General features: G+C 37.9%; 5 protein-coding genes and 1 long non-coding RNA gene across 7 annotated transcripts; 5 read left to right on the top strand and 1 right to left on the bottom strand.

Annotated features, from left to right (window-relative positions):
* The first annotated feature begins 1,016 nt into the window (after positions 1-1,016).
* Positions 1,017-2,258, top strand: LOC109121494 (putative disease resistance protein At1g50180). The gene has a single exon (XM_019218810.1). It carries the CDS (start codon positions 1,017-1,019, stop codon positions 2,256-2,258), a length of 1,242 nt encoding a protein of 413 aa, XP_019074355.1.
* Positions 2,259-2,561: 303 nt separating this feature from the next.
* Positions 2,562-4,126, top strand: LOC104878485 (probable disease resistance RPP8-like protein 4). 2 transcript variants are annotated; one of them, XR_009465356.1, is made up of 3 exons: positions 2,562-3,051; positions 3,424-3,535; positions 3,854-4,126. XR_009465356.1 is itself a non-coding variant. In XM_019218644.2 (2 exons), exons 1-2 carry the CDS (start codon positions 2,600-2,602, stop codon positions 3,464-3,466), a joined length of 495 nt encoding a protein of 164 aa, XP_019074189.1. In that variant the 5' UTR covers positions 2,562-2,599; the 3' UTR covers positions 3,467-3,733. The 2 variants fall into 2 exon arrangements, 1 of the variants encoding a protein (XP_019074189.1); XM_019218644.2 differs by lacking the exon at positions 3,854-4,126 and having other exon boundaries at positions 3,424-3,733.
* Positions 3,193-5,232, bottom strand: LOC104878483 (uncharacterized). The gene is made up of 2 exons (XR_785322.3): positions 5,118-5,232; positions 3,193-3,516 (listed from the first exon to the last, which is right to left on the bottom strand). It is a non-coding gene; the product is annotated as an uncharacterized LOC104878483 (long non-coding RNA).
* A 3,133-nt stretch (positions 5,233-8,365) lies between these two features.
* Positions 8,366-15,419, top strand: LOC109122296 (disease resistance protein RPP13). The gene is made up of 4 exons (XM_019218809.2): positions 8,366-9,954; positions 13,113-13,867; positions 14,373-14,854; positions 15,294-15,419. The coding sequence occupies exons 1-4, from the start codon at positions 8,366-8,368 to the stop codon at positions 15,417-15,419; spliced, it is 2,952 nt and encodes a 983-aa protein (XP_019074354.2).
* On the top strand, positions 11,088-21,468 carry LOC100260633 (disease resistance protein RPP13). The gene is made up of 5 exons (XM_010648973.3): positions 11,088-14,937; positions 15,328-15,415; positions 17,051-19,973; positions 20,351-20,454; positions 20,761-21,468. Exons 3-4 carry the CDS (start codon positions 17,293-17,295, stop codon positions 20,394-20,396), a joined length of 2,727 nt encoding a protein of 908 aa, XP_010647275.1. The 5' UTR covers positions 11,088-14,937; positions 15,328-15,415; positions 17,051-17,292; the 3' UTR covers positions 20,397-20,454; positions 20,761-21,468.
* On the top strand, positions 20,793-21,203 carry LOC104878769 (uncharacterized). The gene has a single exon (XM_010649413.1). The coding sequence runs from the start codon at positions 20,793-20,795 to the stop codon at positions 21,201-21,203; it is 411 nt and encodes a 136-aa protein (XP_010647715.1).
* Positions 21,469-22,642: the final 1,174 nt, after the last annotated feature.

The raw sequence follows: 22,642 nt of genomic DNA, 5'->3' as shown, positions 1-22,642 counted from the left end.
AATCAAGCAAACCCACTCCATGATCACTTACATAAGCCCATTTACTTATTGCAGATGAACTAAGGTAGAGACTGAGAAAACAATGGAGTGGTTTTTCCACAAGAGAAGGGGATCAGGGATTTAGAAACCAATGAAATGGTTTTACACAAGCTACAAGGCCCAGTTGCACCAATTAGTAGAATTAGTCACACAGACTAGTCAAGCATGATCAATTAGTAGAATTAGTCACTCCACAAAAGAAGACAAAAACAACTGTACCTCCAATGTGAATTGGAATTGAGTTGATAACAACAAAGAGATGCATAAAGTCTTAATCACAATTAATCTGATGAGAGGCTTGGATGGTCAAGTGAGTTGGCCGAGTTCTCAGAGTCCAATGCCAAGCTCAAGAATTTCATACCGTTGACATTAGAAGGATATGGCCTGCACTGCAACACCATAGCCATTTTGGTGAAGCTATCAAAATTGTTAACTCTCAAAAATTAAGAAAAGACTCGTATGTTAGAGAAGACATGCAAAATTAAGCCAGCTGTATTGCGATTTTTATCATTCTTCCAGTATTTTTTTAGCCTCCCAGGAGAGGATTCATGAGTTATATTTTTCGGGGTGGAAACTAAACCAATACAGGGCAGTTTGATGGCATGATGCTTGCTAGAGCCAAGGAATCTGCATTAAAGAGACAAGTGAAAATTAATGGACTAGTCCTAGATTCTTTCCTTCCAAGGGCCAAAAATTAGATGTTCTTAAACTCAAGCTGAGGCTCCTTTTTCTTTTTTAAAGAGACGAAGCACACCTTTAGGTTTTAGTTTTGATACTAGCAGAAGGAAAGCACAAAGAGATGAGAAACAACTGAAGGATTGGTATCAATCTTACGGACGAGGAAAGCAATTGGCTCCCTAACAACAAATCGAGGAGGCTAAATTGCAGTGTAAGGGGAAAGTGTAATCTGGGGTTTGGCACCAAAACTTTGACAAAACATAAGCTACTGTTCCTTTGAGAGTATCAAATCTATTTTCATGGCCGAGTCTGCAGTTTCCTTCGCTGTCGAAAGAATTGGCGACGCACTCCTTCAAAAAGCAATTTTCTTGAAAGGGGTGCATGAGCAAGTCGATCGGATGCAGAGAGAGCTGAAGCGGATGCAATGCTTCTTGAAAGATGCGGATGCAAAGCAGCAAGAAGATGAGAGGGTGCGCCACTGGGTTTCTGAGATCCGGGATGTTGCTTATGATGCTGAGGACGCTATAGATGCCTTTATCTTCAATGTAGAGTCTGGAAGGACAAAGTTCTTCCCCTGCCGCATGTTCAAAAAGCTGGTGAGTTCTTGTAAGGTTGGCAAGGAAATTGAAGCCATCCAAATTAAGATCCAGGACATCTCGAAGAGTCGGGAAACGTACGGAATCAATAGCATTGGAGAAGCAATTAGCCAAGCAGGTCAGAGGCTACAAAAGCTAAGATATATCTCTCCTCTTGTAAAAGAAGAGATTATTGTGGGCCTCAAGGAAGACACTGATAAGCTCGTGGAGGAGCTTGTGAAAGGGGATGAAAGACGCCGTGCCGTTTCTATGGTAGGAATGGGTGGCATAGGCAAAACTACTCTAGCCAAAAAAGTCTACAACGATAGCCGAGTCATGGATCATTTTCGGTTTTGTCGTGCCTGGGCTTATGTATCCCAAGATTGTAGACCCAGAGACGTTTTCCAGAATATCCTAAACCAAATTCCCTATAACCCAACTGGAGATGAAGCAAGGAAGATAGAGAAAATGCAAGAGCACGAGTTCGGGGATTTCCTTCACGAGCTTCTGAAGGAGCAAAGATTTTTGGTAGTTTTGGATGACGTATGGGAAAGTGACGATTGGGAACGTCTTGCAAAGGCGTTCCCAAAGGAGAGCAATGGCAGCAGATTACTTCTTACAACTAGAAAGAACGATGTTGCTTTGCAAGCAGATGCTCAAAGTGTTCCCTACGAAGTGCAACTTCTCTCAGAAGCAGAGAGTTGGAAGTTGTTTTGTAGAAGTGCAATCCCTGGCAATTTTACCGAGATTTGTCCTCCAGAGTTAAAGGAACTTGGGGAAAAGATGGTGAAGAAATGTGCTGGTTTACCATTGGCTATTGTTGTATTGGGAGGCTTGTTGTCATCCAAAAAGCAGTTGCCGACTATGTGGGAAGAAGTGTTCAACAAACTCCGGGCGCACTTCGCAGAAAGCAATGGAGTAGATGCAATATTGAGCTTAATAGCCAATCGCCTTTTTTATGCATAAATCCCGTACTAGATCATGAATCCGACATCGTGTAACTCTCTCATTAACACTCACTGACACCACTTGAACCAAGTTTCTATTGATTAACTCATTCAAATAATCCTCAGCGGTGTCCTCCATTCTCTGTTCATCTTGTTGTGGAATAAAACCCTCCGCAATCCATATATATTAGTGATTGGCAACGAAATGACACAAGTGAGTTCACTAGCCTTCGAAAATTGAAAATAGTTGCGGATGGTAAGATAGTGGTCGAGTTTTCAAACTCCATTGCTAAGCTTGCGAATCTTTGCTCCTTGTATCTTACGGTAGTATCACCTACCAACATTATTCCATGCTTTGTCATGAATTCTTGGCTTCATCTATCTAAGCTGCTGAGGGCAGGATACATACCGATGTTACCTGAAGCACATGAGTTCCCGCCAAGTTTAACACAATTGACCTTGGAACGTGCTAAACTAAACTATGGCCACATGATGATTTTGGAGAAGCTGCCAAAATTGTTGATTTTCAGATTAAGATTCGGGGCCAAATACCTTGAAGAGGAAATGCAAGTATCTGCAAATGGCTTTCCTCAACTCAAAATCCTTCAACTTTCTGGCTTACGAGAATCACCAAGGTTGTTGATTATAAATAAGGGTGGCATGCCAAAACTTACTCACTTGCAGATTTTTGGATGTGACTTCAACATCAATGGACTTGGTGAGCTCTTACATCTGAGGAAGGTAGATGTCAATGCATGTCATCGTTGGATTTCTTCCTTGCCATATGCTTCTGAATGGCATAAAATTAGAAGGTACCTAACTCATTTATGCTCAAATTTCATTTTTGATTACTCATACATTCAAGATTAGTCGAGGTACAGAGTTCTTAAAAAAAGGAGCCCTAGAACATGGTTCCTCTGTAACACTTTTCTTCATTGCTTATTTCCACATATGACTGATATGATTACTCATGCTATATTATTCTATATTCATTTATTCTATTCATAATGCATTTAAAATGAAATCCATGTTGAACTCTTGTACTGCATAATTTTTCATTTTCTAATAAAACTAGAGAGCAGCCTTTTCCTAAATAAGATTCTATCAGAACAAAATCATTTAATAACATTTCTCTCTCTCTCTCACTCTAATGGGTTGTGCTTGATTTTCATCTCCATTTTCAGCGAGACAGAAGAAGGCGAAATTATATGGCATTTTTACCGCTGATGATTGCTGGGGTTGTAAGCAGTAGCACAAGAAGATTGGTGAATCCATACCTGATCAAGACCTAGTCGGGTCAGTGACTGTCTGAGCTTATTATTAGAATTAGAGATTGAGATTGTTTGCATTAGTCTAGATTGTTTGTACAACATGTATTCTTGATTTGTTCTTGATTTGGACCCAACCCCGTAATTCTTGGCCATGTACACATGATACAAAGAACCATATAATGTTCACAGAAAAAAAGATTAAAAAAAAAAAAAAAGCAATAAAGATAAAAACAAAAAACAAAAAGCCAGAACATCAGCCAATCAATCTCTGTTAGAAATTGTAATGATGATTGTTGCTATTATTGAGCTGACTAGCTGTGCTTGATTTTTCATTTCATTTCAGGCACACAGGATCGAATAAGGGTGCAATTCACTTTCATCACAGATGATTGCTGAGGCCTATGCAGCAGTACGAGAAAATTGTTTATGCATAGTGTGTTTGGTTCCATGGAAATTTGTATAATTCTTTTGTATATTACTGTAAATTATGTGAGTTGATAAGTGATTAAGACCTAGCAAAGCGTGTGCTTTTCTGTTCCTATTATTGTAATAATTTGCTACCAAGATTGTATGCATTTATCTATTCTTATGAATAGCAACGAGTGCGGGTTTTCTACGGCCAAGCCCGAAATGGTCCATCTATTGAATTGTGAAGTTTGAATCAGTCCTATTACGTTATGCAGGGGATGTCAGAAGTTGAACTCCCTGTTAAGGATCTTATCCACTAAAATTACTCTTATAAAGAGGCAAAAGATTTTCATGTAATCATATAGTTTTGGTAACAAATCCCACATTTGGAACCAATTATTTGTATTGATTAGTCTACAACAATGATAAATTTAAAGATAAGAAGTATAATCAATTCTTATTTACTGAAAATGATTTTATAATTTTTTTTTTTTTTTTTTCGTTATCATGACTCTGACTCTGTTAATTGTAAAATTGGTAACGACAATTTGGACGTGCAGAACTTGAAAAGATATAAGACTTTCAAATAGATTCTATACTCAATGCATTTATGCCAAAACCTAACCTAATATAATCAAGCAAACCCACTCCATGATCACTTGCATACATGGATTGCAAAATCTGATTTTATCGGCGATATTTCACCGATATATCGGATATCGGGCCGCCTCGAAACGAAATTCAACACCGATTATCAATCGAAAGGAATATCGGTGAAAAATCGGCGAGAAATCGGCAAAATCGGCGATATATAGACGAAATATCGGCTTAGAACCGATAAATCGTGAGTGGAGCTGACGCGTGAAGCAGCCGGAGGAGGATTTCAAAAAATGGCCGAAAATATCGCCGGTATTTGCAGGCAAAGGTTGTGTTTTTCAGCCTGGCTCAAAAATCGTGTATTTAGGGTTCGTGAAATTGAAATCCAATGGCACAACAGCAAAAAGACCCCTAAAACAGATCCAGAAAACACAGGGAGCAAAAGAAAAGCAATTTTTTTGGTTTTCCTTGGGGGTTTTGCATGGATTTTCTCGGAAATCAAACGAGGATGAATTTTCCCGGAAATCGAATGGGGGATGGATTTTCTTGGGAATCAAACGGGGGTTGCAAAAAAATAAATAATAACATGATTAGATTAGTACCTGCGAGGATTGAGAGTGGCAGAGGAAAATAGGGCTTTTTTAGGGATTCTCTCGTCTTCAGAAAAGGGCTTCTTGATGCCCGACAGCCCGAGTGAGTGTGAGAGAAGAGGGTGGCCCATTTGATTTTTAGATTTAGTAGAGATAAAAAAAATAAATAAATAAACAAATCATGAGAACAATTTTCCTCCCACTATATAAATAATTATTAATTATCCAACTTTATTTTGATTAAATCACTAATCATGGATTGAAATTTTGATTTTTATGTATTTTATAAATTAAAATTAATTTAATAAAATAAATTATTAATAATTTTAATTATTTAAATAAATTAATGTTACATATCTTTAATAAAATTTAAAAAATTAAATCTCAAATAAAATATTTTATATAAATTAATTTAATTTTTTAATTAAAATATAATAAAATATGTTTTAATAAAAGTATTTTAAAATTTTTAAAATAAATATCGTCTTCAACAAAATAAGCTCCCTTTATCTAACAATATAATGGAACCACATCAATCTTCCTTTTAATACTAAACACTATTACAATGTCATATGTATTGTATTTATGTATAAATTATTTTTATTCAATAAGATCAAATATTTATTAACTCAATTCTAACTTTATACACTTTCAAAATTTATTTTTATTATTTTTAAAATTCAAATATCGAATCTATCGATATATCTGTTTACGATGTTTTTCTTCTTGATTATATATATGTCAATTATATTTACAAGATAACTTTAAAATATGTATTTTTACTTATTTTATCATTTTTTTTTAGTTTTTCCAAACATTCATATGAATTTTAAATAATTTTTGTTTTACTAATATTTGTGAAAAAATATTCACCGATATTTCCGATATATCCATAAAATCGAAGTACCGATATATCCGTAAAATTCGAAATTTCAATTCATGCGTAATAAGCCTATTTACTTCTTGCAGATGAACTAAGGTAGAGACTGAAAAAACAATAGAGTGGTTTTTCCACAAGAGAAGGGGATCAGGGATTGAGAAACCAATGAATTGGTTTTACACAAGCTACAAGGCCCAGTTACACCAAGCTACAATGAATTGGTCTTCATCTTCTTCATGGCTTCCTTCTCCACCAACGAGGGGCTTAGTTTTCAGCTTCCACATCCACAGCATGAGTCCAATCACAGAGCTGGGAGCTTTCCTTGGGGTGTTACTATCCTAATGAGGGGTGTGCTTCTTGTGTTGGTCTCTTACCAATCTGCATTTCAATCAAAGTGGTTTGGAGCTCTTCTTTGTTAAAGAAACTCTGATAATTTCTATATATGAATATAAGGATGTCTTACTCGTCATTCTAAGGCAAGAGAATGTGCATATTTTTGCTTTGATTATTGTATCGATCGAGTTTCTTGTTTTTGGGGTTTTGTATTATGATTCATATGTCTGTGTGGCATGAATGGGCAGCATGGTGGCACAAATTAAAATGGTGGCTCTTGTACATTTCTTGTTTTGTGTACGACAGGACATGCATAAAAATGAATGGTCTCTTACAACGAGTGCTCTATGACAATTTTGTAGAAGCTGCCAAAATCGTTGACTAGCTCTCAGATTAAGGACTCATACCATGGAGATGGAAAAGCAAGTATCTGCAAATGGCTTTTCTCAACTAAAAATTCTCTATCCTTCTAACTTAACAGTATGGAAGAGGATGAATATACAGAAAGGTGGCATGTCAAAGCTTAATTGCAGATTTTTGCAAGTTTCGTGGAAATCGTTAAGCTTAATGAGCTCTCACATCTACAAAAGGTAAATGTGACTAATACATTTCTATTTCCAAATTATAACCCTACTCCTGACCCACTCTGTACACATCAAAACTGTAAGCATCTGCTCAATTTTTTTTCTTGGGCTAAGATGTTGTTCTTGATTTTCATATCCATCTCAGGAAATTAGGTCTCAAGATATGACACTATTACCATTGATGATTGTCCGGGTTATAAGCCGCAGTACAAGAAGATTGTCATTAGATAATGAATATACAAATTGGGTTTTCTTTTGTATGTGATTGTAAAATCCATGCCTGATCAAGACCTTTTAGGTCAGTGACTGTCAGAACTTTAATGAGTAAGTATTAGAGACTGAGATTGTATGCATAGGATGCAGATTGTTATCAACTCAATCATAATAGTTTTTTCAACAGGTCTCAGTGTATAATTTGTTTATTGTTCTTGTATTTTTCTGTGATTTGGATCCATCCCTGTGATTTACATCCATTTACTTCCAGATTCCATGCTGATTTTCATCTACATAATTAAGGGCATCTGATTAATTTCTATGTTTCTATCTTCACCTAGCAACACAATATCTGTTTCTTCTTTAGAGGCATCAAACAAAGTTTCAGGATTCCTCCATCCTCTTCTATGGATTCCTCTGTTTCCTCCACTTTTCTCATGCTGCACATGCCAATTTCTCTCACTTAGTTCCCTATATTTCAACCCCAGTTGATCAAACGTGCCCGTAGTGCCCCACTCTATTCATCTTCTTCATTGGAATTGTTGCTGTCTTGGTATCCATTGGGTACATTGTTGAATCAAAATTATCTGTCTGCTTATACCGCTTGACAAGTCTGTACAGCAAGGTGGAAGCATGCATGTGGGCACTGCCAAAATGATGCACCGTTTTGGCTTCCCCTGTTGTTCATTCAAATTGCAGAAGCCAAGATTATTCAAATTTCATATTCCATTCAGTGTTTGCTTGACTTGGTCTAATTAATGAGAAGTCTGGATCAAAGCAAACCTACAACTTTCACAAAATTGTTTTGATTTTTACCACCACGAATGTGAGAGGCCATTAATTATAAAACTTTCTGTACATTTTTTCGACACCTAACACATTTGAAAGAGAATAAAAAATAAAACCAAAAGGGATAAAATAGACTAATGGATGAACAAATTTTAAATTATGAATAGAAGGTGAGAGACTTCTTTGATTGCTAGCTGAATTTCAACTTCTGAATTAAATATTGCCTTCATATGATGGGTCGTTGGTCGATCAAAATCAAGTCCAGCTCATGCATTTCTGGCATTTACATAAAATACTCTTCTCAGTCCTTTCCACCAAAAAAACAAAAACACAATAATGCAATGGTTTGGTCAATGAAGATACCTTGATCGACATGATAAGGTCTTGCTTCTTGGCATTCCTGCTAAAGATTTATCATCTCCGTTCGACTGTTTAAGGGGAGTAATAAGGAGAAGATTAAGATGGAAAGGGCTGTAATCTCCTTTGTCGTAAACAGGATTGGTGACCAACTCATTGAAGAAGCAGTTTTCTTGAAGGATGTGCGCCCACGAATTGAGAGGCTGCATAGAGATCTGAGGGCGATCAACTGCTTCTTGGAAGCAGCCGATGCAAAGCAAGAGGAAGACCCAAGGGTGCGTAACTGGGTTTCAGACATCCGAGATGTTGCTTATGATGCTGAAGACGTGGTCGACATGTTCATCCTCAAGGCTGAGGCCCTGAGGAGAAAAATCTTTGTCAAGCGCGTTTTCCAAAAGCCGAGGTGTCTGCATAACCTTGGCAAGAAAATCGATGACGTCCAAACTAACCTCCAAGACATCTCAAAGAGGCGGGAAATCCTGGGAATAAAAAATATTGGTGAAGGAACAAGCACTTCAACTCAGATGCTGCAGAATCTAAGACGGACCACTCCTCGTGCAGAAAAACATGTCATTGTAGGCCTGAATGAAGAAGCCAAAGAGCTTGTGAAGCAGCTGACCAAAGGAGACCCAAGGCGCCGTGTGATTTCTATTGTAGGAATGGGCGGCATCGGCAAAACTACTCTTGCCAAGAAAATCTATAATCATAGCAGAGTTGTGGATCATTTTCAGTCTTGTCGTGCGTTGGTTTATGTATCCCAAGATTGTAGACCCAGAGACATCTTTCAACAAATTCTAAACCAATTTCCTTATACACCAACGGGAGATGAAGCAAGGAAGATAGAGAAATTGCAGGAGAACGAGTTGGGGGATTTCCTTCATAAACGCCTGAAGGAGAAAAGGTTTTTGGTAGTTTTGGATGACATATGGGGAAGTGATGATTGGAAATGTCTTGCTAATGCATTCCCAGAGGAGAGTGATGGCAGTAGATTACTTCTTACAACTAGAAATAAGGATGTTTCTTTGCTAGCAGATGCTCAAAGCGTTCCCTACGAAGTGAAACTCCTCTCGGACACGGAAAGTTGGACGTTGTTTTGTAGAAGTGCAATCCCTGACAATGTTACTGAGAGTTGTCCTCCAGAGTTGAAGGAATTCGGGGAAAGGATGGTGAAAAAATGTGCTGGTTTACCATTGGCCATTGTTGTATTGGGAGGCTTGTTATCATCCAAAAAGCAATTGCCTACTGAGTGGGAAAAGGTGCTCAAGAACCTACAGGCGCACTTCTCCAGTGACAAAGGAGTAGATGCAGTATTGAGTTTAAGCTACATTGACTTGCCCCACAACTTGAGATCATGCTTTCTTTATCTAGGCCTCTTCCCAGAAGATCAGATAATCCCCACAAGAAAATTGCTCCTCCTATGGATGGCAGAGGGTTTTATCCCACAGAAAGATGAACGAAGAATGGAGGACACCGCTGAGGATTATTTGAATGAGTTAATCAGTAGAAACTTGGTTCAAGTAGTAACAGTGAGTGTTAATGAGAGAGCAACAAAATGCCAAATTCATGATCTAGTACGGGATTTATGCATCAAAAGGGCGAAAGAGCAGACCCTTTTTGAGATAAAAAAGAGCGTGAGTTCATCTTTTCCTTCAACCAAATCCCATCGACAGGGTATTTATTTTGACTTGGAGAGGTATGCTTCCACAAAACATTCAACTCCATACATTTGCTCTCTCTTCTTCTTCACATTAAAAGGTCATTGGTGCCGTCTACAACAATTAGATTTTATTTGCAAATATTTCAAACTGCTTAGGGTGCTAGACTTGGAAGGTTTATTCGTTGAAATACCGAGAGCATTTGGGAAACTGATTCATTTGAGGTATTTGAGAGTAAATTTCCTGCTTAGAACTTATTCTCCAACATATTGAGGTAATTTAAGGAGTTTGCAGACATTGGATATAAATAATTTTAGGAAGGTATCAACTATGATGCAGAACATGGAAAATCTTCAACACCTTTTCATCTCGTATGAAAGACAAGATGGCAAGCCATTACGAATTGACAATCTAAGAAATCTCCAAACTCTATCCGGCATATGGTTTAGTGATTGGCAACAAAATGATACGAGTAAGTTACCTAACCTTCATAAATTGAAAATCAACGTGGGATTTGACTTGGAAGTGTCCCAGTTCTCAAACTCTATTGCCAAGCATGTGAATCTTCGCTCATTGTATCTTAATCAATATGAACGTGATGATCGTGACATATCAGATCTATTAGATCCCTTCCCGCAGCTTGAGACATCATCATATACCTTCAGTCTTTATCACTCATTATCAAGTCACTACAGTTTTTTGGATTCAGATCCCCGTAGCATTCCATCTTTTGTCATGAACTCTTGGCTCCATCTATCTAAGCTGCACATGAAGGGAAACATAAAGCAATTGCCTAGAGCACATGAATTCTCACCAAATCTAACACAGTTGACCTTAGATAGGATTATACTGGACTATGACCCTATGGCGATTTTGGAGAAGCTGCCAAAATTGTTGATTTTAAGATTGAGGATGATCTCAAAACTCAGACAAGGAGTACTGCAAGTATCTGCAAATGGCTTTCCTCAACTCAAAATCCTTCAACTTGCTAGCTTAGACCAAATGAAGATGAAAATGTGAATCTCAATAATGAACCACACCCAGAGGGGGGTGAATAGGTGTTGTAAAACAATTTAAAAATTCTCCCAACAAAGATTACCTAACCTTAGACTATCTTAATGTCAAGAATTTTTTCTTCCAATAACTTTTCAACAAAGCAAAACATCCGCAAGCAATAATGTATGCATCAACACTCTCCCAACAATTTATAAATGCAAAACACATGCAAATACTTCAACACTCCTCAAAAATAAATCAAAATATAGAGTGAGAGAAAGAGACAATGAACACCGGATTTTTAACGTGGAAAACCTCCGAAGAGATCAAAAACCACGGACCTATCACCGATTGAAAACTCCATTATGAGGAATAAAAACTGAGTACAAGGTTTTACCTAGCTCAAGCCAACCAATCCTTCCCAGAATACTTGACTAGTACCTTCATTTTCAGCTTCTCCTTTTGAAGCACACTTGGAGTCCGCACCAAGTTCAATCTCGGCCTCTTCTTGAATCCACACAAGAAGAAAATGGGTTTTTGCACAAACCCAAATAGAATGAAAGATTGAGATGTGAATGAAGTAATGAATCAACCCATTTATTGCTCAAGAAAATCCATTGAAAACTAGTTTGGAAAACATTAAGAGAAGTGGATTTTCTTTGCAATCAAAAACCCCAAATTAGGAAAGCAAAAATGAGAAAATGAAGAACACTTGGAGTGTGGCTGCTCTCCCCACATTTTCAGCAGTCTCTCTTCCAGAAAATGAGAGAAGATTGGTTTTTATAGTGTAAAAAGAAACCCTTAATCTAATGGCCGAGATTTGATCAAAAAAACATTAGTTCGATAGATCCACCCCTACACTTGGATCGATCCAGAAACAGAGGAATGAAAGCCTTGCACCAAAAATCATTTTTCCCAACTTTCTAACACATTTAAAGATTAAAAACCGGGTTGATTCACACCCAATCACTCTACACTCGACTACATACCTCGGCCTCTTAGCAAAGTCTTAGTCTTCAAAGTCAAGTAGTCCGAATAGGAATAGGAAAGCCGAGTTAGGGGACACTTAGGAATTTTGTCCGGAATTGCCAACCTAGCTAAACACTCACAATCTCCCCCTTTAGCAATTCTGGGACAAAACCCTTTACAACACGAATGAGTATAAGTAAGTAAACCCCACCCAACACTCATACAAGGCCACTCGCTCACTCAAAACCACAACCTAGGTACTACAATACCTGCAAAAAAAATCTCAAGAAAAACATTAGTAGCACCTGTACATATTCCAAGGCACTTCCACAAGATTTGAATGAATTAACACATAGATATCCACATATATCCAATCACCAAAATAATAACTACAATGTCTCTCCCCCTTTTTGTCCCAGAAAGAGACAAAGGGCCACAATCTCTCCCTTTCTATCCAAGAAAAAAGACAAATGGATGACAATTCAATTAGCAGAATATCTCACATCCAAATCAACAAACATCCACATTTCAACAAAATGTCAAATACTCAAAAATCAAGTATTCACATATTACCAAGTATCCATATCAACATCCCAAAAAAACTATAGGATACAAGAATCTCCCCCTAACTCCCATCATAAGATATACGAAACTCCTCCTAAATCTCATCACATGGTTTCATTTAAAAACTTTCAAAAAATGCTTTATCACCATGAAAATAGATTCCAAGCATGAAAATGTATAGAGGGCACTCACAATGAGCAAACAAAGCCTAGGATTAACATTGCTAGAAAGCAAAAACAATCCAAGGCAAAAATGAAACCCCAAAAAAATATGTTGTGAAAGGATTCCACACAAAGAAAGCATCTAGATTAAGCTAATGGTGGAGAGAAAGATGGACAAACCGAACACCTAAGGTTCCCGAAAAAGATAGCTTAAGCTAAGAAACCTGTGAATGAGCCACTCCGGAAAAGAAATGGCGCCAATGAAACATTGATGTAGAGATTTCCAATGTTGAAAAGAATGATGAGGGAGGAGGACTTCATCATAAATAAATTTCAGCAACCTTGGTGGTGGAAGCTTATGCAATGAAGAAGAGAAGAAGAAGAAGATGAAGACCCTTTTTGAAAGATTTTGAAATTAGGGCTCAATTGAGAATGGAAGAGGGGTTTTTAAAGATTGGGGATTTTGATTTTTTTTTTTTTTTTACACGGAATGACATATGGAACAGTGAAGATTGGAAATGTCTTGAAAATGTGTTTCCAAAGAAGAACAATGGCAGTAGATTACTTCTTACAACTCGAAATAGGGATGTTGCTTTGCAAGCAGATATTCAGAGTGTCCCCTTGGAAATGCAACTTCTCTCTGAAGCAGAGAGTTGGAAGCTGTTTTGTAGAACTGCAATCCCCAATAATGTTATTGACAATTGTCCTCCAGAGTTAAAGGTATTTGGGGAGAAGATGGTGAAGAAATGTGCTGGTTTGCCATTGGCCATTGTTGTATTGGGAGGCTTGTTATCATCCAAAAAGCAGTTGCCGACTGTGTGGGAACAGGTGCTCAACAAGCTCCAGGTGCCCTTCTCTGAAGGCAATGGTGTAGATGCAATATTGAGCTTAAGTTTCATCGATTTGCCCCACAACTTGAAATCATGCTTTCTTTATCTAGGCCTCTTTCCAGAAGATTGGGTCATCCCCAAGAGAGAATTACTCCTTTTATGGATTACAGAGGGTTTTATTCCACAACAAGATGAACAAAGAATGGAGGACACTGCTGAGGATTATTTGAATGAGTTAATCAATAGAAATTTGATTCAAGTAGTAGCAGTGAGTATTAATGAGAGAAGTAAAAAATGTCGGGTTCATGATCTAGTAAGGGATTTATGCATAAAGAAGGCAAAAAAGCAAAAGCTGTTTGAGATTCAAAATAACATAGTTCATGTTCCCTCATCTTGTTCATCTCACCCTTCAACCAAATGTCGTCGACAAGGTATCCATTTTGGCTCGGGGGGTATGTTTCAACTACATATCTTCGCACCCTTCACTCTTTCGACCCAAAAACTGACAATTTGATATTATTTCTCCCACCTCATTTCCGTTATAGGCATTTTAAATTGCATAGTGTTAAACTTGGAAGGTATAGAGTTTCGCAATAGACTATCAAGTTCAGTTGGGAGACTAATTCATTTAACGTACTTGAGTATAAAGCTTCCATTCACATTCCGTGAGAGTAATTCGTTCTTTTCAAAGCTTCCAACCTCTTTAGGTAATTTAAGGAGGTGGCAAACTTTGGATATTGGTATTGTTATATTGGAAAAGCCAACTGTGATACAAAAAATGAAAAATCTACGACATCTCTTCCTCTTCTATCATAGTCAAGATGGCAAGCCATTGCTAATTGACACTTCTCCAAACTCTGTCTAACATATGGGTCAGTGATTGGCAACAAAATGATACAAGTAAGTTAACTAGCCTTGGGAAACTGAAAATTCAAGGGAAATTTGACTTGGAAATGGTTGAGTTCTCAAACTCCATTGCCAAACTGGAGAATCTTCGATCCTTGTATCTTGAGGCATATCCCCCCGGCATGCCATCCTTTGTCATGAACTCTTGGCTACATCTATCTAAGCTGCAAATAAAGGGACGCATACCACAGTTACCTAATGCACGTCAGTTCCCACCAAGTCTAACACAATTAACCTTAGAAGAGACTGAGTTGGACTATGACCCTATGGCAATTTTGGAGAAGCTGCAAAAATTGTTGACTCTAAGATTAAGGAAGGACTCATATCTTGGAGAGGAAATGCAAGTATCTGCACATGGCTTTCCTAGACTCAAAGTAATTCAACTTTTTGGGTTAAACCGCACGAGGAGGTTGAATATAGAAAAGGGTGGCATGTCAAAGCTTACTCAGTTGCAGGTTTTTGAAAGCGTCTTGGACATCAATGGACTTAGCAAGCTCTTACTTCTGCAGAAGGTAGATGTCATTACTACATCTCTAGATCATCATCCTTGAATTTCCTCCTTGCCCTGTTCGTCCGACTGGCGTGATGTAAGAAGGTACTTGGCTCTTTTGTGCTTAATCTCATATTTTATCACTCATACATCTAGTATTACTCCAGGCAGAGTTCTTAAAAATGGGCCACAGAGCATTGTTTAACACCATTTTTTCATTGTTCTTTCTCCACGTACATATGACTGATATGATCACTCTTGCTATATTATTCAATATTCATTTATTCTATTCATAATGCACTTGAAATGAAATCGATGTTAAACTCTTGTACTCCATAATTTTTCATTTTCTATTAATAAAACTAGAGGGCATCATTTTCCCAAATGAGACTATCCAAACAAAATCAACTATAGCCTTACTCCCTCATCTTCTTTTTCCTTTTTTTTCCCTTATCTAATAGGCTGTGCTGTGCTTGATTTTCATCTCCATTTCAGCAAGACAGGAAATGGTGACAGTATATGGCACTTATACTGCTGATGATTGCTGGGGTTATAAGCAGCAACACAAGAAGACTGGTTTCAGGTAATGAAGTTATAAATGGTGTTTTTCTTTTACATATGATTGTAAAGGATGCGAATCCGTGCTTGGTCAAGACCTAGTCAGGCTGGTGACTGTTTGAGCTTGTCACTTTTGTTTCACCTGCAAGCATATCTTCAAGTCCTCCATTTGTAATTTATGTAAATTGGAATAGTCTCCTTCTTTCTGAATACCATGTTGATTTAGCCATAAATAATGAAGGTTATCCTATTAATTTCTATGTTTTTGTCTTGTCCTAGCAGCACAATATCTGTCTCTTCTTCAGGGCCATCAAACAAAGCTTCAGGATTCCTTCACACTCTTCTTTGGATTCCTCTGTTTCCTCAACTTTTCTTTTGTTGCACACTCCAATTGCTGTCATTTGGTTCGATCCCCCCTATTATAAAACCAGCTGAAAGAACTGTTCCCACTTCCCATAGTTCCCCATTCTGTTCATCTTCTTCACCGGGTGTTGCTGTCTTGATCTCTATTGGGGTTTGTTGAATTCTGCTTATTTTGCTTGATGACTCTGTACAATAGGCGGTAGCCTGCTTGTGGGCACTGTGATCAGAGTAATGGGCTTTGTATGCTTGAATAGGAGGAATGGGAAATCCATTCCAGTTCTCATTCATTACCGTTTTTGGATTATTTCTAACAAATGAGAATGGGAATAGAAAATTCATTTTAATGGGAATTAAAACCTACCTCACCTTGTCTAGTTTTTTATTCCGCTCTTCCACATGTTTGATTCCCCTTCATTCCCATTCTTATACCCCTACCAAACACAACCTAAAGGTATACCACTCCCCATGGATCTAAATCCAATTATGTCACACTGTAGTTCAGATAGGCCAGCTTCAAGAACAGACATGGCCATGCAAGCATCAACCTGCGGCCATCCAACATTTTCAGCCTAAATTTAATTATCCAGGCATGCATATCCAATTTCAGAAAACCGAGGCAGATTCTTCTCAAAACTGACTTCTAATTTGTAACTACTACTCTTATTTTATCTTCATTTATTTTGGGTTCAATACATCTTTCCTTGGATGGGCAAGAAGACGACATGCCATTGCGTCTCCACGCTCTTTCACGCTGAATGAGTGGAAACAGAATAACTCAAGCTAGTTAACTAGCCTTGGGAGAAATCTTCAGTCCTCCAACTTTTTAGGCATCATGTAAACACCAAAGCCTATATGGGATGTGGTTAATCAAAATTAAGTCATCTCTTCTGCGTTCACACGAAAGTTCATTTCTTTATCACACGATAACAAGAATAAAAGAAGGGGTTTAGTCAAATATAGAAATGTATTTTTTCAATACCTACCAAAAAATCATCATTTATCAAACGGTGTCCTGTAATGCCTTAATCTCATTTGTTTATATTCTTATATCTTGATCTTATTCCTTTATACCCTTATTCAATTGTCAAGATCTCACCACATATATTCAATGATCCAGATTTCATATTCGGTAGGTATCACGTTTTTGTTTTTTTTAGCACCACGAATGTGAGGGACCGTTGATTATAGAACATGGTGTACATTTTTTCTAACATTAACTAGCTGACACATTTTGAAAAATAATTTAGAAAACAAGAAGTGATAAAATAGACTGATGGATGAAAAATTTATTTTGCAGTGAAGCAACCAAATGATATCTAGAAACCATTGGCGGATATGTTACTCTCAATTGTGGGTAGTTGCTCAATTGAAATCAAGTCCAGCTCATGCATGACGTAAAATACATTCCTCTCCACCAAATCACAAAAGAACTGTAGTGTTTGAATGATCAACACGATAAGCTCTTGCTTCTAGCCCCTCCTATTCAGGATTATCATCTCCGTTCAGCTGTTTAAGGGGAGTAATAAGGAGAAGATTAAGATGGAAAGGGCTGTAATCTCCTTTGTCGTAAACAGGATTGGTGACCAACTCATGGAAGAAGCAATTTTCTTGAAGGAGGTGCGCCCACGAATTGAGAGGCTGCATAGAGATCTGAAGGCGATCAACTGCTTCTTAGAAGCAGCAGATGCGAAGCAAGAGGAAGACCCAAGAGTGCGTAACTGGGTTTCGGACATCCGAGATGTTGCTTATGATGCTGAGGACGTTGTCGACATGTTCATCCTTAAGGCTGAGGCCCTGAGGAGAAAAATCTTTGTCAAGCGCATTTTCCAAAAGCCCGTGTATCTGCATAATCTTGGCAAGAAAATTGATGAGATCCAAACCAACCTCCATGACATCTCAAGGAGGCGAGAAATCCTGGGAATAAAAAATATTGGAGTAGGAACAAGTACTTCAAGTCAGATGCTGCAGAATCTAAGACGGACCACTCCTCGCGCCGAAAAACATGTCATTGTGGGCCTGAATGAAGAAGCAAATAAGCTAGTGGAGCAGCTGACCACGGGGGACCCAAGGCGCCGCGTGGTTTCTATAGTAGGAATGGGCGGCATCGGCAAAACTACTCTTGCCAAGAAAGTCTATAATCATAGCAGAGTTATGGATCATTTTCAGTCTTGTCGTGTCTGGGTTTATGTATCTGAAGATTGTAGACCCAGGAATATTTTTCAGCAAATTCTAAACCAACTTCTTCATAACCCAAAGCAGATAGAGAAATTGCAGGAGAACGAGTTGGAGGATTTACTTCACGAGCACCTAGAGGAGAAAAGATTTTTGGTAGTTTTGGATGACATATGGAAAAGTGACGATTGGAAGTGTCTTGCAAGGGTGTTCCCAGAGGAGAGTAATGGCAGCAGATTACTTCTTACAACTCGAAATAAGGATGTTGCTTTGCAAGCAGATGCTCGAAGTGTTCCACATGACATGCAGCTTCTCTCGGAAGAAGAGGGTTGGAAGTTGTTTTGTAGAACTGCAATCCCTGACAATGTTACTGACGGTTGTCCTCCAGAGTTGAAGGAATTTGGGGAAAAAATGGTGAAGAAATGTGCTGGTTTACCATTGGCTATTGTTGTATTGGGAGGCTTGTTGTCTTCCAAAAAGCAGTTGCCGACTATGTGGGAAGAAGTGTTCAACAAACTCCGGGTGCACTTTGCCGCACGCAATGGAGTAGATGCAATATTGAGCTTAAGCTACATCGATCTGCCCCACAACTTGAAATCGTGCTTTCTTTATCTAGGCCTCTTTCCAGAAGATCAGGTAATCTCCAAGAGAACATTACTGCTTCTATGGATGGCTGAGGGTTTTGTTCCACAGCAAGATGAACAAAGACTGGAGGACACTGCTGAGGATTATTTGAATGAGTTAATCAATAGAAACTTGGTTCAAGCGGTAGCAGTGAGTGTTAATGAGAGAGTTACAGAATGCCGGATTCATGATCTAGTACGGGATTTATGCATAAAAAAAGCCAAGGAGCAAAACTTTGTTGAGATTCAAAAGGACATAGTTTCTCTTCCCTCAACTACTTCATCTTTTCCTTTCACCAAATCCCGTCGACTAGGTATTTATTTGGACTTGGAGAGGTATGCTTCCAGAGAACATTCAACCCCATATATTCGGTCTCTCTTCTTTTTTTTACTCCAACGTAGTCCCCATAGTCGATATTATGGGATACTATCATGGTTAGATTTTATTTACAAATATTACAAATTACTTAGAGTGTTAGACTTGGGAAATGTAAAGATCTATGAGCCACCAAATTCATTTGGGAAACTAGTTCATTTAAGGTACTTGAGATTAACAGCGCATAGGTATTCAAACTGTCCACCTTCTTGTTTGGGGAGTTTGCAGGACTGTGTAAACTTTCCAACCTCCTTAGATGAGCTAAGGAGTTTACAGACTTTGGATATATGTATTTCTAAAGGAACACCAACTATGATAGAGAAAATGAAAAATCTACGACACCTTTTCCTCTCGTATGATAGAGAAGATGACAAGCCATTACGGATTGACAATCTAAGAAATCTCCAAACTCTGTCCGGAATATGGTTTAGTGATTGGCAACAAAATGACACAAGTGACTTAACTAGCCTTCGGAAACTGAAAATAAAAATGGATGACGCGATAGTGGTCGAGTTTTCAAACTCCATTGCTAAGCTTGAGAATCTTCGCTCCTTGTATCTTAAGGCATCACATTTCTCCGGGGTTCCATCCTTTGACATGAGCTCTTTGCTACATCTATCTAAGCTGCATATGGAAAGATCCATAGGGCAATTACACGAGTTCCCACCAAATCTAACACAGCTGACCTTAGAAGATACTGAGCTAGACTATGACCCAATGGTGATTTTGGAGAAGCTGCCAAAATTGTTGACTTTAAGATTAAGAATGTGGTCATACCGTGGATGGGAAATGCAAGTATCTGCAGATGGCTTTCCTCAACTCAAAATCCTTCAACTTTCTGACTTATACGGACCGACGAAGTTGTTGATTATAGAGAAGGGTGGCATGTCAAACCTTACTCAGTTACAGATTTTTAGAAGTGTCTTGGACATCTATGGACTTGGTGAGCTCTTACATCTGAAGAGGATAGATGTCATTGATATATCTCCACATTCTCATCGCTGGATTTCTTCTTTACCCTGTTCTTCTGAATGGCAAGATATAAGAAGGTACCTAAAACTTTTGTTCTCAAATTTCATTTTTGATTACTCATCTATTAAGGATTACTCTAAGCAGAGAGTTCTTAAGAAAAGGGCCTTAGAACATGGTTCCTCTCTAACACTTCGTTTTTTTCATTGCTCATTTTCGTAAAATGATCACTCATGCTATATTATTTGAGATTCATTTATTCTATTCATATCTTGTACCGCATAAATTTGTATTTACTAATAAAACTAGAAAGCAGCCCTTTCATAAAATTCTATCCAAACAAAATCAACTATAGCCCTACCCCCTGACCTTCTATAAACATCAAAACTGTAAGGATGCTCTTGCTTTTTCCTCTCTTGATCTATTAGGTTGTGCTTGATTTTCATCTCCATTTCAGCAAGACGGAAGAAGGCAAGGATATATGGCACTTATACCGCCAATGATTCTTGGGGTTATATGCAGCAGCACAAGAAGATTGATTTTAGATAATGAAGTCAAATGGTATGTGTTTTCTTTCATATATGATTGTAAAGGATGTGAATCCATGCCTGATCAAGACCTAGTTAGATCAGTGACTGTCTGAGCCTAATTATTATTATTATTGTTGTACCCCTCTAGAGAAAATTTCTGGCTCCAATCTGTAATTGTAAATTTGGTAAATACGGCTCGAACTGGATGAGAATAACTTCAAAAGAAAGAAGACTTCCAAATAGATTCTACACTCAAAGCATTTATGCCAAGACCAAACCCCATATCAAAGCAAACCCACTCCATCGTTACTTACATAAACCCATTTACTTCTTGCAGATAAACCAAGGTAGCTACAGATTGAGAATCCAATGGAGTGGTTTTTCCACAAAAGAAGGGGACCAGAGTGGAAACATGGGTGGACAGGCCAGACCCTCAACAACATCTCCACACCACCTCTTCCATTGCTAGCCATTTTTGCCATTGTCATTCTCTTGTGGTCCCTCTCCAATTACACAAGCTACAAGGGCCAACTATACCAAACTACCAACAACTTCCAGCTATTCCTCTTCTTGTTGCCCATCCTCTTCATCTTCCTCATTGCCTCCTCCTCTGATGGGAGGCCTAGTTTCCAGGCTCCAAATCCACATCATGAGTCCAATCACAGAGCTGGGAGCTTTCCTTGGGGTGTTGCTGTCCTGGTGGGGGTGCTTCTTGTCTTGGTCTCTTACCAATCTGTATTTCAATCAAAGTGGTTTGGAGCTCTCAGGAGTTCTGTTTAACAAAAGAAACTCCGGTACTTTCTACATATGACAATAAGGATGCCTTACTTGTCATTGTAAGGCAAGTGAATGTACATAATTTGGGTTTGATTATGGTATCTATTGAGTTTCTCTTTTGGGTTTTGTAATATGATTCATATTTAAGTCCTGTGTGGTATGATTTGTAGCATGGTGGCACAAAGTTCAAGTGATGGGTTTTGTATATTTCTTGTTTTCTCTTCAACAAGACATACATAAAAGTGACTAATCCATCTTCTTCTTCTTCTTTTAACATATTTCTTATCTTATAATAAAATTTAAAATCGAGATCGTTATAGAGGATTAAAAAAAAATATATGTTTTCATATACACATATTGAAAAATTATAAAATAGAAACTCAAATTTGTAAAATTCAAATTTGACATGTAAATTTAAAAATATTTAGAATTTTATATATTTTTCGATAAAAATTACGATATTTGACTATTATCTTTTTATGATATTGATACTACATTCAAGTATTTCAACTTATGAAAATTAAAGGGTTTTTATTTTGTGATTTTTTTTAAATGAATGTTGTAGCCTATATTGCATGGGCAAGCAGCAGGTTATCTTATACCAAACACTGTATCATTAAAGTTTTGGGAGGGGTAGGTTTGATTATTAGCTACCTGGTGTTGTCAGGTCTAAATTACTCTTGGGCCATGACTCTTGAGGGGAGAAAAAGTCTTCAGGTCTAAATTACTCTTGGGCCATGACTCTTGAGGGTCTCTCTCTCTCTCTCTCTCTCTCTCTCTCTCTCTCTTCAGAAACCCATCCAAGGGACTCAGCCAAGTGAGGGTGGCCATTGTGTGATTGCGTTTGATCGGCGTGTGGACTCTTTTGGTTTATTTATTATTACCCATCATGATACTTTGGGTTTTGGATTAAATCTAAGCTATTTTGTTGCTGAAAACCTTGAACCCTTTGGGTAGATTAATCATTGCATGCCTCAAATTATTGGGATGCTTTTTGTTATTTTATTGAATTGGGGGAATGACCTACAATATCCACTTATTTCAGCAACCCTTAACAGATTTTCTGGGAGTGTGTTTGGTTCTGAGGAATGTTAAAGCAGAGACGAAGAAGGAAGAGAAAATAAAATAGAAAAAAACACTATTTTGAATTCAATTCTTCCACTCTTTGAACTTCGATTATTTTTTTGTCTTGGTCACATTCCTATTTCTCATCAACCAAACAACTGAAAGTGATGGTTTTTCAGTAATTCCTTTCCCCCTGTCTTATAGCTTCTGACATTCAAATATACCTCAAATGTGTTGAGAAATGGCTTTCATTCATGCGTGTGAATTCCTACAAAAAAAACCCTAATTAAAAGCCTTTACTCAACTACATCACATGAGAGCTGTCTCATCAAACTTCGAAAATGCAAAGAGTTGAAAATTTTCTGTCATTTTTTCCA

This window comes from Vitis vinifera, chromosome 3 (genome assembly GCF_030704535.1).
Source record: "Vitis vinifera cultivar Pinot Noir 40024 chromosome 3, ASM3070453v1".
Classification (NCBI taxonomy): Eukaryota; Viridiplantae; Streptophyta; class Magnoliopsida; order Vitales; family Vitaceae; genus Vitis; species Vitis vinifera.
The sequence above is the reverse complement of the archived record's forward strand: the minus strand, read 5'-3'. Positions and strand labels throughout refer to the sequence as shown.

Coding starts and splice junctions, on each gene's coding strand:
- LOC104878485 (XM_019218644.2), top strand. CDS start 2,600: ATGAATTCTTGGCTTCATCTATCTAAGCTGCTGAGGGCAGGATACATA. Junction 3,052..3,423: donor GAATGGCATAAAATTAGAAG/GTACCTAACTCA, acceptor CTCCATTTTCAG/CGAGACAGAAGAAGGCGAAA.
- LOC104878769 (XM_010649413.1), top strand. CDS start 20,793: ATGGAGTGGTTTTTCCACAAAAGAAGGGGACCAGAGTGGAAACATGGG.
- LOC100260633 (XM_010648973.3), top strand. CDS start 17,293: ATGGAAAGGGCTGTAATCTCCTTTGTCGTAAACAGGATTGGTGACCAA. Junction 19,974..20,350: donor GAATGGCAAGATATAAGAAG/GTACCTAAAACT, acceptor TCTCCATTTCAG/CAAGACGGAAGAAGGCAAGG.
- LOC109121494 (XM_019218810.1), top strand. CDS start 1,017: ATGGCCGAGTCTGCAGTTTCCTTCGCTGTCGAAAGAATTGGCGACGCA.
- LOC109122296 (XM_019218809.2), top strand. CDS start 8,366: ATGGAAAGGGCTGTAATCTCCTTTGTCGTAAACAGGATTGGTGACCAA. Junction 9,955..13,112: donor ATTTATTTTGACTTGGAGAG/GTATGCTTCCAC, acceptor CATATGGAACAG/TGAAGATTGGAAATGTCTTG. Junction 13,868..14,372: donor AACCAAATGTCGTCGACAAG/GTATCCATTTTG, acceptor TGAAAATTCAAG/GGAAATTTGACTTGGAAATG.